At 42.1% G+C, this 20,357-nt stretch overlaps 1 protein-coding gene across 1 annotated transcript in view; it reads left to right on the forward strand.

The window, feature by feature from the left end:
• MRPS18A (mitochondrial ribosomal protein S18A) overlaps positions 1-20,357 on the forward strand; it is a 33,909-nt gene that overhangs the window by 5,043 nt on the left and 8,509 nt on the right. The window contains exons 3-5 of the mRNA XM_077342703.1: positions 4,743-4,847; positions 15,198-15,321; positions 16,679-16,742. Coding sequence (XP_077198818.1) covers positions 4,743-4,847; positions 15,198-15,321; positions 16,679-16,742 — 293 coding nt within the window. The remainder of the gene's footprint in view (positions 1-4,742; positions 4,848-15,197; positions 15,322-16,678; positions 16,743-20,357) is intronic.

Raw genomic sequence — 20,357 nt, forward strand, 5'->3', positions numbered from 1 at the left:
AACCGCACGGGCTACCAGTTCAGTCTGTGCGGTGAGTTCCCGGCCGGGCGAAGCAGCCAATGGGCAGCCGCGCTTCGCCCTGGATGGACACTCGGAGGGCCCAATCAGGAGCCGCTTTGCAGGCCCTACGGAACTTAGGAAGCTCTTGCAGGGCCCTCGGCTCTTCTGGGAGCTCATTCCATCAGGTAGGGTCAGGACGGAAAAGGTCCTGGCCCTGGTTGAGGCCAGGCAAACCTTCCGTGGGCCAGGTACCACCAGCAAGTTGTTACCCACAGAGTGTAGGGCTCTGTAGGGGCCATAAGGTGACAGGCAGTCCCTAAGGTATGTGGGTCCCAGACCACAAAGGGCCTTAAAGGTCAAAACCTTGAACCTGATCTGAGCTGCAGCCAGCAACCAATGCAGCTGCCTCAGCACAGGCTGGATGAGAGTTTTCCAGGGTGTTCCTGTGAGGACTCTAGTGGCTACAATCTGTACCAGCAGCAATTATTTTTATTTATTTATTTATTTTATTTCCCGCTGCTCCCTAAATAGGTTTGTGCTGGGTAACAATAGTCTTAAAACCCCACATTAAACTCCCATTAAAAGACTTTAAAAATTCCGAACATGGCAGAAAAAAATACCACTCCACCCCTACCAACCACGGTGATGGAGAGTGGCGATGTATACTTCGAACCCCGGGTGGGGCCAATGCTCTACCTCACAGACCCCAGCCTCAACCATAGACCTGGTGGAAGAGCTCTGTTTTACTGGCCCTGCGGAACAGCTCCTGCAGGGCCCGCAGCCCTGGTTAGAAACAAGGTTAGAGGTTCCAGGTTCCTAGTTAGAGACAAGGGTAGAGCAGTGTAGCGCAAGTTACAGAAGTCAATTCTGGTGGTGACCGTCATATGAATCACCATGGCCAGGTGCTGTGAGGACAGGTAGGACACTAGTAGCCTCATCTGGCATAGTTGGTAAAATGCCTGGCGGGCTACCCTTGTGACCTGCACTTTCCATATAAAGGATCACCCCCAAATTCCTAGCAAGGAATCAAGGATCACCCCCAAATTCCTAGCAAGGGGTGTGGTGTTACATTGCGTCCCAGCCAGGTTGGGTAAACACTCTTTCTGACCCACCTGCTTCCTCCCTAGCCATAGGACCTCCATCTTGGAGAGGTTGAGTTTCAGCCACCCAGCTACAGCTTCGAAGCATCTGGTTAATGGTTCTGGGGGGGAGTCTGGGTGGCCGTCCATGAGAAGATAGAGCTGAGTGTCATCTATGTACTGATGACAGAGCCCAAAGCTCTGCACCAGCTGTGCCAGAGGTACAGAGATTTAGCTGAAGAGGGCTTCCAAGTCATCCTTGACTTGTTCTCTGTTTGCACCCATCCTGAATTTCCCTGTACCCTTATCTCAGTAGGAGCCATTTGTTAAAGGTTGGAAATACCTGAAATTCTGAAAGGGTGTGTAACATAAGGAGCCCTGTCTAAAGAGAACATTGCAGAATGACATCTGCAGCTGTTAACATTATGGCTTGGGAAGGGATCGTGCTGTGGCAGGGCTCACACTATGATTCAAAGCTTAATGTTTTAAAAATTGGTTTGTTTATGTTTATGGCTCAGATGTCTATCTTAATTAATGATCTTTCTATACCACCCTTCCATGAGGCTCAGGGCGGTTTACATAAAATGTAGAGGGTATACATTGAATCACAGTACAATAATAACAATAATCGTTACAATGGATTCCCAGTTAACAGCAGGTTTACAACAGTCTATAGCTATCAGTCTATAGCTAACTTTTATAACTTCTAGTATAAATCCATAGGGAGGTTAGTTTGGATTCAGATCATTGTAGAGGTGACTGGGGGGACCAGCGGATGTTGTTTGGTCAATCTGCCTCAAACAAATACCAGGCCCTACGGAATTGTGGGAGTTCAGGAAAGGCCCTGATCTCCTCTGCAAGCTCGTTCCACCAGGTGGAGGCCAGGACAGAGAAAGCTCTGGCTCTGGTTGAGGTCCGATGTGCTTCTTTGGGGCCATGGATCCTCAGCCAGTTGGTGGTGGAAGACGTAGGGCTCTTCTGGGGGTATAGGCAGGGAGGCGTTCAGATATACTGGGCCCAGACAGTGAATGGCCTTGAAGGTGATTACCAAAACCTTAAAACTAAGTTTGTCATAAATGCTAAAAATTATCCTTACTGATTGATTGTATTGTGAGAAGTATTAAGTTTATTTAATACTTTTAATTTTAATTTTATTTAATAATTATTTAAGATTAAGTTTATTTAATCTTATTCATTTCTTGGCTGGTTGGTAGTTTCAGGTGCCCATTCTCTAAAAGAGAGTGTCTATTTCTTGGAATCAAGAATCCAGTAATTTTACTAACTGGGTTAAGTTTCCAGTACTCTACAAAATAAATGTTCTCTGGTAGACATTAGATATCAGAACAGTTAAGAACATTATGTAGTGCATTAAAGGGAGACTCTTGCTGCCTAAAATGCAGGGTCTTTTGTGTGTACAAGTTGGCTGGGAGAAAACAAGGCATTCTCTTTTTGGTTAATTGTGAGCACTTTTTAGATTCTTACAGATTAAAAGTTACATAAATTCTCTATTTTTTAAAAAAACAACTATCATTAGGCCAAGTGAATGAATTTCAAAACTTGATTACATTGCAAAAGCTTGTACGCATAAAATCTACCCAATAATACTACCCCAAAAAATTAAGACAACAGATTTTTACCAGAGGAACAAGAATATTAGCAATATTTTGGACGAACAGAAATTATATTCTATTTTCACAGAAGACTTAAATTTTACAATAAGATTATCATTCAGAGAAAACTTGTTGAAAAAAGTACACATGTAGCATCTGACTCCTTGTAAAATAAAAAATGTTTGAACTGAAAGCAGAAAGAAATAAATGTTGGTTGGTAGAGAAGAAAAGGCAGTTTGTTTTTTTAATTTATTTATTATATTTTTATATTGCCTTCCCCAAAGGCATATGGTGGGTCTGTGTTAGAACTAAGGTGTATTGGAAGAAAGCAATTGAAATGATTTTGACAAGTTTAGGAAGAAAGATCTGTGTGAAACTAGAAATAGGTAGTGCCCCTCCCCCCTAACTTCATTCCCTGCCAATTAGCAAAAAGGGTAGCTGCTTTTCGCGCTATATGCACACTTTGATTCTTTCAAACAAGAAAACAGCCTCAGGGACTGAGTTGAATGCCTATCCTTGGTGGGACATCGTGATTGAAGCCTGATCCTGTGCTCTGTCTAACCTTTGGTGTTTTTTATGTTTTCCCTTCACCAATCTCACTGGTAAAAACTCTGTTGCCACTGGGTAAGGAAGAGAGATTCCTGCTGTGCTGCAGGGGAGCTCCCTGGTTATGCAGATTAGTGACTGCATCAGAGAACAAAGCGTGTCACTGAGTTTCTAATAGAATCTAGCAAGTGGAGATGGCAAATCTACAGCGAGCAGGGCTATGAATTGTTCAGTGCAGAAATAATTGCAGCGTAGTTTTTCAGCAGAGTATATTCAGTGCAGAATAACGATTGTAGTATAATAAAGCGGTCTCAACTGGTTGTTTTTCAAACTGTTTTATTTGGCTCCGTGCAAAATACCTCCAGCTCAAGACAGAAAACTGACCAATTGTCTCCTCAGCATGCAGCTCTCAAGTCTTCCTCTGTTCAGCTGATGACAACCAATTAGGTCTCTTGGAGCAGCTTGTCATTTTTAAAACCATCACACATGTCAATCTGTTTTCTGTTTTCTAAAAATAAAGTGTCCTCTTTGGGCTTGATCCCAGAAGGGATGCTCTACTAACATGTCTTTAAGAAAGTTTGAGGAAGTGTGTGTGAAAATAATGAAAAATGGTAGACAAAACATCATTTATGCAACTGTCTGGCTTATTCTGGATTATTGTACAAAATACTTTCAAGGAAGCTTTTACTACAAAGATAATTTGTAGTAGTTAGTTAATTGCCCACTGGCTAAAATTTGTATTCTCTTGCCATTGGTCCTACAGGAATATAGCAAGGATGAAATGATAAATACCATGTTAAGAACATCACCATAAGTGTTTATTTCATTGTATAGTCTCCATGATTGACACTTGCAGGATCCAGTTTCAATATCCTTTACAACCATGCTACTTGAGATACCATAATTAACCAGCTAGCAGGGTCTTCTCCACTTCCTCCCATGCCGTTAGAATGTTCTTGTTCCCCCACCCAAAAAAGAAAAAAAAAGATGCAAAGCAGATAAATGTATTTTGTCAGATATGCTCAGTTGTTGAAATAACCATCTTGTGGGAAATGCTATCCCTTCAGGCTGTTTAAAGCTTCACTGGACTAAATTTAAGGAATGTATACTACAGGGAACCATCCTAATCTGTTGCAGAAAAACTGTTTCAGTTATGATAAATGAAAGCTGCTCTCCTCTCCCAGAGCTGTTAATAAAAAGCCAACTCCATTTCTGTGTAACACATGAACACAGGTCTGTTGATATTTCCAGTGGGATAGTCCTGAAATCATGACTAATAATCTTGACCTCAATGAAGTTTAAGAACCATGTTTTTGAAGATGAAAAAGTTTTTGTTGTTGTTCTTGTCCTCAAATGATTGCTATCAGTAAGGTGTAAACTCAAGTTTTTGTATTTTAATTTATATAATAAGGATATACTTGCTATAGATGGGGCATTTGTCCAAAATATATCTGGAAGTTTGGAATCCTGATTCTTCCACCATCAATCTCCTCTGTTTGGTTCCTAGATTGAAGGCAAAATCCTAGAAGATAGGGAAGCCCCTGTTCCTCTGAATCCTTCTGGTCAGTGTCCCATTTGTCGCTGGAACCTGAAGCACAAGTACACATACGAGGTAAGTAGAAGCTGAGGTCTTTAAAAGAGAAGAAGAACTGATATTTTTGTGTACCATGATTTTCCCAGAGGTGTCTCAAAGCGGCTTACAATGGCCTGCTTTTCCTTTCCCCATAACAGATGCCCTCTGAGATAGGCAAGACAGAGAACTCTGTGACTCACCCAAGATCACCCAGCTGGTTGCATCTGGAGGAGTGGGGAATCACTGTTCTCCAGATTACAGGCCACCCCTCTTAACCACTACAGCACGTTAGCTCTCAGCCCCACCTACCTTTCATCCTCAAGAGCTAGCTGACCTGTATTTTAAAAACTTAAGTTGTACCAAACATACAACTACTATGTGTTGTAACTTGCTGTTCTGTTACTCTCTTTCACAGTATATAGTTCTAAATACTTTGACCTTCAGGCAATTTCTTGCTTGCCAGAGATGCCAGGAAGGAGTGGTAGGTTGTGAAGTGGAACTGTCTGTGTAGCCGATATAAAAATCTTACAGTTGACTCAGGCAGCTTCCCTGCCATAGCTTTTACAAATAGTGGTTTGGGGCTTGCACATGTCTTTACCTTCACCCTGCGTGCATACCGCCCTTTTCATGTTTGGAGTCTGTGCAATTTCAGGTATGAAAATTACTTAAATTTCATGCAGTAGTTTGCATATTCAAACCCATTACCGCCAGTGATAGCTGTGCACTCAGGCCTTTAAGTGAAGGAATCTGATTTGCCTTTGTAATGTCTAAGACAGAAGGGCAACTATATAGATTTCAAAGGATCCAAATAGATCCTAGTCACTGTTCTGTTTTCAAATCGCATCAAGTTCTGCATATCACATCAAATTCCAATCAGCTTCTGTGTGTTTACCGAATTCTAAACAATGTTAACCTTAATGAAAGAGATTAAACAATGCCGTCTTAAGGAATTAGACCCTTTCAGACCTATTGAATTCAGTTTTGTTGTTGTTGTTATGTGCGAAGTCGTGTCCGACCCATCGCGACCCCATGGACAATGATCCTCCAGGCCTTCCTGTCCTCTACCATTCCCCGGAGTCCATTTAAGTTTGCACCTACTGCTTCAGTGACTCCATCCAGCCACCTCATTCTCTGTCGTCCCCTTCTTCTTTTGCCCTCGATCGCTCCCAGCATTAATCTTCTCCAGGGAGTCCTTCCTTCTCATGAGGTGGCCAAAATATTTGAGTTTCATCTTCAGGATCTGGCCTTCTAAAGAGCAGTCAGGGCTGATCTCCTCTAGGACTGACCGGTTTGTTCGCCTTGCAGTCCAAGGGACTCGCAAGAGTCTTCTCCAGCACCAGAGTTCAAAAGCCTCAATTCTTTGACGCTCGGCCTTCCTTATGGTCCAACTTTCGCAGCCATACATTGCAACTGGGAAAACCATAGCCTTGACTAAACGCACTTTTGTTGGCAGGGTGATGTCTCTGCTTTTTAGGATGCTGTTTAGATTTGCCATAGCTTTCCTCCCCAGGAGCAAGCGTCTTTTAATTTCTTTGCTGCAGTCCCCATCTGCAGTGATCTTGGAGCCCAGGAAAATAAAATCTGTCACTATCTCCATTTCTTCCCCTTCTATTTGCCAGGAATTGAGAGGGCCGGATGCCATGATCTTTGTTTTCTTGATGTTGAGTTTCAAGCCAACTTTTGCACTCTCCTCCTTCACCCGCATCAACAGGCTCTTTAGTTCCTCTTCACTTTCTGCCATTAGAGTGGTATCATCTGCATATCTGAGGTTGTTGATATTTCTCCCTGCAATCTTGATCCCAATTTGTGACTCCTCTAATCCCGCATTTCTCATGATGTGCTCTGCATACAAGTTAAATAGGCAAGGCGACAGTATACAGCCTTGCCGAACTCCTTTCTCAATTTTGAACCAGTCAGTGATTCCATGTTCAGTTCTCACTGTTGCTTCTTGACCTGCATATAAATTTCTCAAGAGACAAATAAGATGCTCTGGTATTCCCATCTCTTTAAGAACTTGCCACAATTTGTTGTGCTCCACACAATCAAAGGCTTTAGCATAGTCAATGAAGCAGAAGTAGACGTTCTTCTGGTACTCCCTAGCTTTCTCCATGATCCAGCGTATGTTGGCAATTTGATCTCTAGTTCCTCTGCCTCTTCGAAATCCTGCCTGTACTTCTGGAAGTTCTCGGTCCACATATTGCTGGAGCCTAGCTTGTAGGATTTTGAGCATAACTTTGCTAGCATGAGAAATTAGTGCAATGGTGCGGTAGTTTGAACATTCTTTGGCATTGCCCTTCTTTGGGATTGGAATGTAAACTGACCTTTTCCAATCCTGTGGCCATTGTTGAGTTTTCCAAATTTGCTGGCATATTGAGTGTAGCACTTTTACTGCATCATCCTTTAAGATTTTTAATAATTCAACTGGAATGCTGTCACCACCACTAGCTTTATTATTGCTCAGACTTCCTAAGGCCCATTTGACTTCACATTCCAGGATGTCTGGCTCCAGGTCAGTAACTACCCCACTGTGGTCATCAGGGATGTTAAGCTCGCTCTTGTATAGTTGTTCTGTATAATTTTGCCACCTTTGTTTAATCTCTTCTGCTTCTGTGAGGTCCCTACCATTTTGGTCCCTTATCATACCCAACTTTGCATGAAACGTTCTCTTCATATCTCCAATTTTCTTGAAAAGATCTCTGGTCCTCCCCATTCTATTGTTTTCTTCTATTTGTTTGCACTGTTCATTTAAGAAGGCATTCTTATCTCTTCTAGCTTTTCTCTGGAATTCTGCATTCAATTGGGTGTATCTTTCTCTTTCTCCCTTGCCTTTCACTTCCCTTCTCTCCTTAGCTATTTGTAAAGCTTCCTCAGACAGCCATTTTGATTTCTTGCATTTCTTTTTCTTTGGGATGGTTTTAGTTGCTACCTCTTGTACAATGTTGCGAACCTCCGTCCATAGTTCTTCAGGCACTCTGTCTATCAGATCTAATTCCTTAAATCTATTTATCACCTCTACTGTGTATTCGTTTGGGATATGATTTAGTTCATACCTGAGTGGCCTAGTGCTTTTCCCTACTTTCTTCAATTTAAGCCTAAATTTTGCAACAAGAAGCTCATGATCTGAACCACAATCAGCTCCTGGTCTTGTTTTTATTGACTGGATAGAACTTTTCCATCTTTGGCTGCAGAGCACATAGTCAATCTGATTTCTGTGTTGACCGTCTGGTGATGTCCATGTGTAGAGTCGTCTCTTGGGTTGTTGGAAAAGAGTGTTTGCTATGACCATTGTATTCTCTTGACAAAATTCTACCAGCCTGTGCCCTGCTTCATTTTGTACTCCAAGGCCAAACTTGCCTGTTATCCCAGTTATCTTTTGGTTTCCTACTTTAGCATTCCAATCCCCCATGATGATAAGCACATCATTTTTTGGCGTTGCTTCTAGAAGGTGTTGTAGGGTTTCATAGAACTGATCAACTTCATCCTCTTCAGCAGCAGTGGTTGGGGCATAGACCTGGATCACTGTGATGTTGAATGGTTTGCCTTGGATTCGAACTGAGATCATTCTGTCATTTTGGGGATTGTATCCCAAGACTGCTTTTCCTACTCTCTTATTGATTATGAAGGCTACTCCATTTCTTCTGCGAGATTCTTGTCCACAGTAGTATACCTGATGGTCATCTGAATTAAATTCACCCATTCCTGTCCATTTTAGTTCACTGATTCCTAAAATGTCGATGTTCAGTCTTGTCATTTCTTGTTTGACCACGTCCAGCTTACCCTGATCTGACGTTCCAGGTTCCTATGGAATAAAAATCTTTACAGCATCGGACTGTCTTTTCGCCACCAGTTACTTCCACAACTGAGCGTCCTTTCGGCTTTGGCCCAGCCGCTTCATTCATTCTGGCGCTACTCGTACTAGCCGTCTGCTCATCCCCAGTAGCATATTGGACACCTTCCGACCTGAGGGGCTCATCTTCCAGCGTCATATCGTTTAGGAGAAATTCAGTTTAGGAGAATATAATTGCTTCAGAGTTCACTGCTAGTGTCTAGCATCAGATTAGTTTTCTTGTTGCTTAGAACAGTACAAATAACTTTTTGCTAAGGGTATGAATCTTAGCCTGTCTGGAAAAACAATTTTATGTTGTCTTATTCTGAAAAGGTGAACTTGTAAGGAATTTGTACTTACATCAAAATCGTAAGATGTCATAGTCCTGATGTATACTGCATTGCTCAGACTGCACCTGGAGGTATGCAGTTCTGGAGACCTCACTTCAAACTGCATGTGGACAAAATTGAGAGGGTTCAGAGGAAAGTGACAACAACCTGGGAACTAAGCCCAATCAGAAAAGGCTGAGGGGCTTGGGAATGTTCAGCCTGCAGAAGAGGAGGTTGAGAGGGGACATAATTGCTCTAAGTATCTGAAAGATTGTTACCTGGAGGACAAGGAAAGGTTCCTATTGGCAGCAGAGGATAGGACCAGCATTAATCACTTCAAACTATGTATAAAATGGTACTGCTAGATAATTGGGGGGAGGGGAATCACAGAGTAGTTCAGCAGTGGAATAGGCTGCCTAAGGAAGTGGTGAGCTCCTCTTCACTGGCAGGCTTTAAGCAGTGGCTGGACAGATACTTAGGCTTTAGGCTGGTCCTGCATTGAGCAGGGGGCTGGACTAGATGACCTTTATGGCACCTTCCAACTCAACAATTCCACTTCAAGAAGCCTCTGTAGTAGGCACGTATTATCCTGCAAATCTGCATAGCTCCAGATCCATTCAGTGTGACAGTTGTTTTAGTGTAAACTGGCTTTCAGAGAAGCACAGAGAGGAAAAGTTAGCAAAAATAGAAAATCTGGACACGTGATACTGCTTTATACTAAAACAGTTCATTGGGATGCATCAAGGTCAGTGTGGTGTACTCAGACTAGAATCTGCTCACTGGAGTCTGAGAGTATATGAAAGATCTCTGCTAACAGTAATTTTTTAAATTGAAGATGCCAGAGATTGAACCCAGGACCACCTGAATGCCAAGCAGGTACTGTACTGCTGAGTTGCAACCCCTCCCCTGTAAAGTTTAAAGGGGACAAAATGTAACAACAACAGTGACAACTAAACAGCTGCACTATAAGTAAAATTCTAAAGTTAAGAGTTCTTTTGAAAGAGTTAATGTGAGAAATAAGCACTGAATTCTAGGTAGCCATTTTGATAAGAGCTATTCAAAGCCTGAATCAGAAGGGACGGGGGGGGGGGGGGTCTGTATTGAAGATGGAAAGGAAGAGAGCCAGACAAGGACACATTATTATTAAAGATAAGGCAACTAAAACAGTGGAATAAGTGAGTGCCAATGTGATTAATAGGCCAGATCTAGAAATGCAACTGGAGGAAAAGAAATGGCTTGCGAGACAGCAGACGCTCTGATGATGAGGGGGAGAATAAGAAAAATAAGGAGTTAGAAAAAAGCTGTAAATATTTTAGTAGTGATATTCTGTTGAATAAGGTCTCAAGAAAGCAAGTAAGGAAATGCTTGAGACATAGAGTGAATCAGTGGAGCTGTATCACATGTATCCCAAGAGGGCTAACTAAGCTACTGCTCCATTAACATGTTTTTAAGAATGCTTGGAGAACTGAGGAGTGTATGAGAATAATGGAAAGTGACGGACAAAGCACCATATATTTAGAAAGTGACTGTGATATTTGCCACATGGTCAGCATTACTTGATTATAAAATAATGTACATCTGAAGAAGCAAGAATGTTGAGCAGTCATGGTGTGATTGAAATGTATAAGGCTAGTTGGAACGACTTCTTATGATTTCTCTAGAATGGTTGAACCTCAGGGCTGAGCCCGGTACTTTTTAACATATTTATTAATGATCTGGATGAGGGGGTGCAGGGACTACTCATCAAGTTTGCAGATGACACCAAATTGGAAGGACTGGCAAATACTCCGGAAGATAGAGACAGAGTTCAGTGAGATCTGAACACAATGGAAAAATGGGCAAATGAGAACAAGATGCAATTTAATAAAGATAAGTGTAAAGTTCTGCATCTGGGTCAGAAAAATGAAAAGCATGCCTACTGGATGGGGGATACGCTTCTAGGTAACACTGTGTGTGAACGAGACCTTGTGGTACTTGTGGATTGTAAGCTAAACATGAGCAGGCAGTGTGATGCAGCGGTAAAAAAGGCAAATGCCCTTTTGGGCTGTATCAACAGGGACATCACATCAAAATCACAAGATGTCATAGTCCCATTGTATACGGCACTACACCAGTTTAGTGTAGTGGTTAGGAGTGTGGACTTCTAATCTGGCTTGCCAGGTTGAATTCTGCACTCCCCCACATGCAACCAGCTGGGTGACCTTGGGCTAGCCACGGCACTGATAAAACTGTTCTGACCGGGCAGTGATATCAGGGCTCTCTCAGCCTCACCTACCCCACAGGGTGTCTGTTGTGGGGAGAGGAATGGGAAGGCAACTGTAAGCCGCTTTGAGCCTCCTTCGAGTAGAGAAAAGCAGCATATAAGAACCAACTCTTCTTCTGTCATGCATCTGTCCAAAGTTCAGAACTCCTGCCAGAAAAAAGCGGCATAGGGAAAGCGGCATATAAGAACCAAATCTTTTTCTTCTTCTTCTTGGTCAGACCACACCTGGAGTACTGTGTGTAGTTCTGGAGGCCTCACTTCAAGAAGGACGTAGATAAAATTGAAAGGGTACAGAGGAGAGTGACAAGGATGATCTGAGGCCAAGGACCAAGCCCTATGAAGATAGGTTGAGGGACTTGGGAATGTTCAGCCTGGAGAAAAGAAGGTTGAGAGGGGACATGATAGCCCTCCTTAAGTATTTGAAAGGTTGTCATTTAGAGGAGGGCAGGATGCTGTTCCCATTGGCTGCAGAGGAAAGGACACGCAGTAATGGGTTTAAACTACAAGTACAACGATATAGGCTAGATATCAGGAAAAACTTTTTCACAGTCAGAGTAGTTCAGCAGTGGAATAGGCTGCCTAAGGAGGTGGTGAGCTCCTCCTTACTGGCAGTCTTCAAGCAAAGGTTGGATACACGCTTTTCTTGGATGATTTAGGATGCTTTGGGCTGATCCTGCGTTGAGCAGGGGGTTGGACTAGGTGGCCTGTATGGCCCCTTCCAACTCTATGATTCTATGAACCTCTAGAATGGTTGAACCATTGGTCCAACAAGACTGGCATCCTGTGTGCCTCAGTGGTAGACCATATGCTTGAGAACAGGTTCTCCTACATTGTCCCTGCCAACATCTTTCCTTGCATTTGCAAGGTGTATTTAGAAAGTGGGCAGGGCCAGATGGGGTTTTTCCCAGTGGAGATTCTGGTTAGCCCTTGGAGACCTGATTAACTGTGCAGAAGTTTTGAAATATTGTTTGGCAGCAGCTTTGCTGCAGAACTGAGGATGTGTAATATGTTGTATAATATATTGCTTGAAGTATTGAAAATTTACTATTGCAATCATACACGCCAGGTTGGCTCTGACTCCTGCAGTCGTCATGTTGTGACTGTGCCAAACACTCTGGGTCAGAGTTGAAAAGGTTAAAAAAAAATCTGGGGGCTTCTGCTTGGGGAGGCCTATGAGCAGGAGCCAGAAAACAAAACCTTCCTCTGTTGCTGACTCACAGCAACTGGTGGTTTATCTCTGAACGTGGAATTTCCTGATTAATGGCCATTGATGGACCTAAGCGCCATTCCTCTAGTCTTCTGCCGACATCTTTCCTGGCACGTGCCAGATGTGTTTAGAAAGTCACTCCGTTCTATGACCATGAGTTCCACAAGGAAATGATGCACTGTGTCCTGAATACACTGCCCATGAACTGAATTGTGTGCTCCAAAGTTCCAGTCTATTGGAAGGAAGGAAAAACTCACTCTCCACTTTCTCTTCACCAGGCATAATTTTATAAAATTCTAATCATATTCGCACAGTCATTTTCTTCCAAACTGACATGCCTAAAACAAAAATACTGTAACCTTTTGATAATTTATGTCCTCATTGAGCTTGCACCTGCAAAGATTTTTGTAGGGGTTATGTGTGTAAACCACTTTGAACGTTATACATGGTTATATAATTGGCTATATATTACTTTTTAAGTTTGTTATACACATTTACCTGTTCTCTATCATAAATAAGAGAAACATTTCTTTGGACAGGTTAGGCTATAGAATTCCTGGACAGCAAGTGTAGTCTAAATTGGCAGTGTGACGTACCAGATGAGTGCATGGACAAGTATCAGCTCTTATGTAGCCCAAAAAATAATTAGAGGCCTCGCATGAGAAAGAGTGAGCTGGTTGTATAAACAGAACTTCACTACTATAACTTTTCAGTCAAATTATTAGGGCTTGTTAGTTCTCCAGGTGGACTCAGGTGCTGTTTCTTCCCATGATTTCAGCTACCCTCTGATTCCAGGGAATGGTCTGTTTACATTTCATGCTGTTTACCCCACAGAAGAAATCAAATACTCTGTGAAGGTACAGGTATAAAATGTTTCTTCCCTTGCTTTGGATATGATGGGTTTGACCAAGCAGTAAATGTCCCCTCACTTTGGCAATACAAAGTCAGGAAAGAACTACAGTCTTTGTTTATTAGTCCTGGATTAATTCAATTCATGTTTTCATCAGATTGTACAGATTACAGGGTTGAGAATCTGGGTTCAGCCTCTCCCAGGAGCTGTCCAGTGATTAAAGCACAGCTTTGGTTGCAGTTTTGGCTGTCCACTAGCACACAATGTTAATTTCATGGAACATGTCAGCAGTTGTACAGCTCTGCCAGAATACTCCTCTCCTTTAACCCCTTTACTTTCTTGTTTGTTTCTCCCTGGTGCCTTAAAACCTGGCTCTATCTAATTGCACTGTCCCTGTGGTTCTGACACATCTGTATTATTATAATGGGAGAATCCCCAGTCTGTTGAACTTTGGATCTTTCTGAAATTGCTATAACCTTTTGTTAACAAGCAATAATCTTCAGCCAAATGGCTTTGGAGTATGATTTGCAGGGCTGAAATGGGTGGGATGGAAATGTTTTCAGTTGTGAAATGGCATTTATAAGCAAGAAGGCAATGGTTGCTCCTAGTGTTTAGTCAAACAGAAACTGAATTGAGCTTTCCTGGTTCACAATAAGAAAGTTAATCTTTTGTTTCATGGCTTTTTCTGATGTAGCACAGAACTTGTCCACCAAGGGAAAAAATTCCACAGTGTTCCTGCATTACATTTATATTTCTGCTGGATATTTCTTGATCTAAGCACTCTGAAATTTGCCATTGCCTTGTATCTCTTCCCAAACCTTTAAAGTTATGAAGAATCTTTAGTCAAATTGCTATACATATGTCAAGGCCATAATGTGCAAATGTGTCCCTCCTTGTACAGATCAAAGTGTCTATTCGGGGCAATTATATTTTACTCTAGATTATTAAATGTGATGCTTTAAGACTCTTGCTAAAGGACTTTAAACCAGACATTGGGCAACTGGTATCACTTCATCACGCTAAATGACTGTCATCTTGTTGAGATTGGATAAATGTGGTTGATAAGATCTATGAAATTATTCCAATAAAATCAGAGTCCAGTAGCACCTTTAAGACCAACAAAGATTTATTCAAGTTGTGAACTTTCGAGTGCAAGCACTCTTGAATCTATGAATTTATTGCCATTCACAGAACTTATCAACCACATTAATCCAATCTCAGCTATAATTGCCCAGTTTCTTAAGCATCTTGACTGTAACCAGCCCTTCCTGGCAACTGTGGTCCCTGCAGGAGTTTCCAGCTTTTTGCAGGGCTTGCAAAATAGAGCTCTTTCACCTGTTATGGTTGAGGCCAGGGCAAGGAGAAGATCTATGGTCCCCCAGCGGCGTTAGGTGGAGGGTTGGTTGCCGCCGTGTTTTCTTGGTAGATTGTAATTTAATTATTGGTTTTAAGGGGATTTTAGGGGATTTTATTTACCTATTTTATCTGTAACCCGCCACAAGCCGGCTCTGCCGAGAGTGGCAGACAATAAATTTAAGTAATAATAATAATAAACCCCCTTCCCATATGTAATGGTTGAGGATATTTTGTTTTCACTATATCTGAAGAAATGTGCTTGCATAGGAAAGCTTATATTTCAATTAAAACTTTGTTGGTCTTAAAGGTGCCCCTGGACTCAAAACTCTGTCACTCTCTCGATTCTTCAGCGTGCTGGAAGAAATTGTCCTGTAGCCTAGAAGGTGGAGCAGATGATCTGATAACATACTGTGCTGTAGGAATTGTTTGAGCAGAAATATCCAAGACAGCTTATCTCTGCTGCTTATCTGATAACAGTTGCAAAGGTAATTAAAAGGTACTAAATCATTAGCCTATGTTCAGATGCTTATTTGTTTACCCTTCTCTTTGCTTCTAAAGGATGTCTTACTTCTAAGTCAATTCATACGGAATGATGGAGGTTTGCTGCCCCGGAGAGTCACAGGCCTTTGCTTGAGAGAGCACAGGAAAATCGCTGTGTGTGTGCAAATGGCTCATCGAGCAGGTAACTCATGTTATTTGAATCCTGTGCCATTTAGTAGGACTTCTTTGGATAGCCATCCATGAGTTGCAGCAGCAACCATTGTTATAGCAGAGCTATCCAAAGACAAAGTCACCTTGTAGCTTTCTGTTAAAAAATATAATGAAAAGAGGGTGCAAAAGGTCTTGGCCACCAAATTAGCTCAGAATTGTGGAGGTTTGCATTAACAAAATGTTCAACATTGACAGTGAATCTCTGTCCTCTGGAGGAAAATGTAATTAGGAAGGCTAACCATTGGCATGTTACATTGCAGATTGTCCGAGCTTTATAATCTAGCTGGAAATTGCTGGCATTATGGGATTGGTATTTGGTAATGCTTCTTTCTAACACCTTTGGTGGGAATGTCCTCATGGAAGCTATTATTGGAAAATGGTAGTATTGATAACACTGTATTTAGAATCCTTCCTCTCCAGAAGAGGCGGTGTTATCCTATTTGATAAAGGGTCCATGTCATCTGCAAAGTCTGGATTAGTACATTGTTTATAACTACTCACATTGCCTTTGCAAAACAGTGGAGAAAACCTGCTTTCCCAAACAAAGTGTAATGGAGTAGTAAGCGATTATCTTTGTTTAAAAATGAAAGAGGTAAAGAACGTTAAACTGTCCTTTCAGATGATTCAGAAAACAGTTAATGCTCTGTCTATTGAGATCAGAGCCCTGCAGGACTTAAAACTGTTCCACAGAGATGCAAGACAGAGCTGTTCTGCCAGGTGAAGGCCTGAAGATTATCTAATGTCTGTTGGCCTCCCTGCCTGAACTTGGCCAGTTACACCTACTTAAGACACATTTTACAACTCACCATTCCCCATCCCCTAAAAATAGGAGATGTTTCTTATTGAATCAGTGCCATTAATTTAATTTTATTTTTAAATTTTATAATTCTTACATTACATGTGTTTTAATTTTGTGAGCTACCCCGAGTGAAGGGTGGCATACAAACAATAAATAATAATAATTAAAATGAAAATGAAAACAGTGGACAATGAAAGTAACAGGGTCACCAAGGGAAGCTCTACGTCAGAGAGAAGATTTGAATCTGGTCCCCCCAGGTCTCAGTCCTACACTCTTCAATAAGGGGTGGCCAAACTGTGGATCTCCAGATGACCATGGATGACTATTACAATGAGCCCCTGTCAACAGGGACTTATGGTAATTATCATCCATGGAGAGCCAATGTTCGGCCACCCCTGCTCTGAGCACAGTGCCATACCAAGTTTTCCCTTATTAGGACATCCAGCTTGGACAGCAGTCTTGCATACACTTAAAAATAAATCTCCTTGATGCTTCAAGCTCTATTCCTTTTTTTTCCTTTTCCTTCCAGGTTTACTGCCAAATCATAGGCCTCCACTTCCAGAAGGAGTTCTTCCAAGAAAAAAACTCAACAGGTCAGTTGTTTTTGTCTTGGGAAGTAGAATCATTCTGTTTTAGAACTGAAACATGATGTAAAGACCACAGGTTTGTCTAAGGAACAAAACTTACACTCTGGCATTTTTCAAGCATGGAATCCAACCTTTCTGGGCCTGGCAAGTGTGTAAAAGCAGGGTTCGCGTCCAGCTGGTAACTTGCCAATATGTGTTTGACTCAGGGGTGTCCAAGGCCATTATACTGATGGCATTGTTTATAGGAAAGGCTGGTGTTGCTGGTTGGTTAGTGCTGCAGACCTAAATTGCCCAATCTCAGATGAATTAGCAGACAAGGATGTAGTGCAGGGATGGCCAAACAGTGGGTCTCCAGAAGTCCATGGACTGCAGATACCGTGCTGGCAGGGGCTCATGGTAATTGTAGTGCATGGACATCTGAAGAGCCACAGTTTAACCACCCCGATGTAGACTCTAGGAGTCAGAAATTAGGAGGCAGCCTCAGAGCTGAGTGCGCATAAATTTGACAAATTCTGCAGTAAAGGGTGCATCTCTGTTTCTGGACTGAATTAAAAAGCATTTGTTTCATTCAGTCCAGAATATGTTCTCTGTAGTAAGTTTGGTTATATTCTTTCATAACACACCCACCTTAGTTCTCTTGGTGACTGCCAAGAGGCCAAACGTGGTTTAAAGGAAATCATGAGCCATGAGACAGACAGCCTGCCTGGGTATTGGCAGTGGGTGGTGGAAGGGACAGGAAGGTGGAGCTCATTAGATTTGTTGTCCTCTTTGTCCTGTTCCTCCTTATGTACAGTTTGCAGTTCACTGTTTGGTTTGCCCTTCCTGTATAGCACTCTTTCACCCTCGCTGCTGAGCAGCCCCCTTGCCCCTTAATGGGAAACTTAAACCCCCTGTTGCCTTTTTTGCTTTGCTCTGTATTAAGAGGTGCTAATCCCCTATTTATGACCTTCGTCTTCTGTTTCCATGGGGATGTCAGAACAGTTTATGAAGTTCATATTAGCAAGCTGTGGGGTTACTGAAGGCCACTGGCATGTTGCTTGGGAAATCAGGCTTCAGGTTTCAGCCTGAGATTCCTCTTGCAGTGTAGGTCTGGTCTTGCATAGTGATTTCCTTCAGAGACAGTTGTTGTTTAGTCATTCTCTCTGAAACTGGGTTTCTGTGTGGAAATTGAGTCAAATGTGGGTATATCTGACACAAGTAGTATATTTGACACGTTTGGGACTCTGAAAGGGGAATTCCTGTTGAGCTTTGCTGTCTGAAGATCTATCTGGGAGTTTCACACAGTGATTTAATAACTCTAGAGTGACACATCGCAGCTGTGAAATAATGCCTGTTAGATTAAGATGAAGTGATGAACTCCAGTCCATTCTGTGGAACAGAACAGGGCTTTGAATCAGGAAACTGTGTTTTGACAACAAAAATTTATGGTACTTCAGAATGCTAGAAGTTGTGTTTTCTTCTCCTCGGTCCTGTGTCCTTGTTTTTGTTTGCTTTTTCTACCTGCCAGAAAGCTGGGGGGGACAAGGATGGACGATGGAAGAGTACCAGAGAGGGTGTTGCAGGGAAGGGATGGATCTGGCAGCATGGTCAGCTAGGAAAGTGGGGGAGGGAGACCGATAGTGGAGAAAGGTTTGAGAAGGGTATGTTGGTAGCATGTTCTAACTTGGATAACCTGATTAGACTTGGATGGAAGGTTGTCAAGGGAGTCGAAGATTGCCACACCAAAGCAGGTAATGGCAAACCACTTGTGTTTGTCTCTTGCCTTGAACTCCATATGGGGGTTGCCGTAAGTCAGCGGTTGACTTGACAACGCTTTATGCCACGTAGGTGATGGGAAGCAGGGGCTCAGAACTGAGGTACATTTAGGGCATTTTTAGGAATGCTGCTGCCGATCACCAGGCTATTGTCACTAACAGCTAGAGGTAGAAAGCTCTATATTGTTGGAGGCCTGCCATCTCTGAACCATTGTAAGTAGCATTGAGGGGCTTGGCTAAGTGCCTACCCCCATCTGCGCCTCCCACATCGATCTCTGAAACAGCCAGTGATGCAGAGGACAGAAGACTTTTTTAACCACTTCCTTCCTGCAGCCATGGGGGTTAGGTCATGACACTCTGTCCAAACTGCCATGTCCCATTCGCCTCACAGCAGCATCAAAAGAGGCAGTTGTGCTTAAACCACAGGCTATGGGCTTGAATGTTTCAGTTCCCAGCTCTGTTACAGTCTGGTTCAAACATATCCTTCCTTTGGTGCTTCATACTCCTGTCTGTAGTATTATGAACCTTAAATACTTAAGGATTGTACTGCTCTACTAATCTGGGAGGCCCTGAATAACCAGAGTGAAGTATAAGTAAATGTTAATGGCTGAGTCCTTGATATGAAATGAGTAATTTGGATTGTGATGTTAATCAAAAGATTGATTTTTCGAAAGCCTTCAATATGAATTTCTTTTTTCTTTCTAGTCATGGAATCTATTGTTCCTGGCTGCCATTGTGTAGCAATTGGAGATGGTTCAGATTAGGCCAAATGAATAATGAAAGGGAAAGTGTAAGGTTCTTGCTATTCCCAAGAGATGCTGCACTTTCTCTTTGTTTTTTACGGGGTTTTTTTGGGGGGGCATGCTTCTGAGCTCTATCAGAGCTCCACTGATGATTTTATTGCTAGGTGGACTGTTCTTGTAATTGTTAACAGAGCTAACAGAGCTGGTGCATGGACTTCCAGCATCTGGGAAACTCTGGTTTGAATCCCTACTCTGCCATGGTAGCTTGTTTGGTGACATTGGTTCCATCACACATTCTTAGCCTAACTTCACAGAGAAAGGAAGAACTCCATGAGCTGTTTTGAGTTTGTGTTAGAAATAAAAGGGCTGGAGTATAAACAAAGGAAATAAAATGTACAATCTTTGTTTCTTTCCTAAGAAACTTAGAGGAAAGGTTTTGAAGTGCAATCTTCTGGCAATTAGAGGTGGTTGTGCCTAGGGCAAGCAAATGAAGATCTTTACCAGCTAGAGGCAAAACAGAAGGTTCTTTCTGTACTTCTTTCTCTACAGTATGTTTATACCATCATGTAAATGCGTAAACTGCTATCTTTGGGGAGAGATGTTCAGTAACTAGCTCCTTATTCCTGTGCTATTTACATATAAGAGCATATTCTTCAAGATGATGACTATATCAGCATCTTTAATATCATTTTGAGTGGGTTTTTTTTGTTATCCTTACAACAAAACTGGAAGACAGAACAGTATTATACCCATATTTTAGATTTCAGATTAGCGTGGTGGTCTAAGTCTACATAACGAGATCATGGCAAAAGTGAGATTTGAACAGGGGACTTTCACATTTGTAGCTCAGTCTATTTACATCAACTACTTAAAAGTTGAAGTTTTGAAGGAGTAGGTGGAAGATAATCTATGTCTGACCTGGGTGTTCTCAACATCTTTTGAGCTATTACTGCTATCAGCCATACTGCTCATGGATAGAAATTGCTCCAGAAAGCCAATTCCCAAAGTCCATCCTCTGTCCTTACAAAGGAGTTGTGGACACCAGTTTGAAAAAACATCTTCATGTGTAGTATCTTTTATACACTATGGATGTATTTCTGTTGACATTTTTTATTGGCTACAAA

Source organism: Paroedura picta, chromosome 1 (assembly GCF_049243985.1).
Source record: "Paroedura picta isolate Pp20150507F chromosome 1, Ppicta_v3.0, whole genome shotgun sequence".
NCBI classification, from domain to species: Eukaryota; Metazoa; Chordata; class Lepidosauria; order Squamata; family Gekkonidae; genus Paroedura; species Paroedura picta.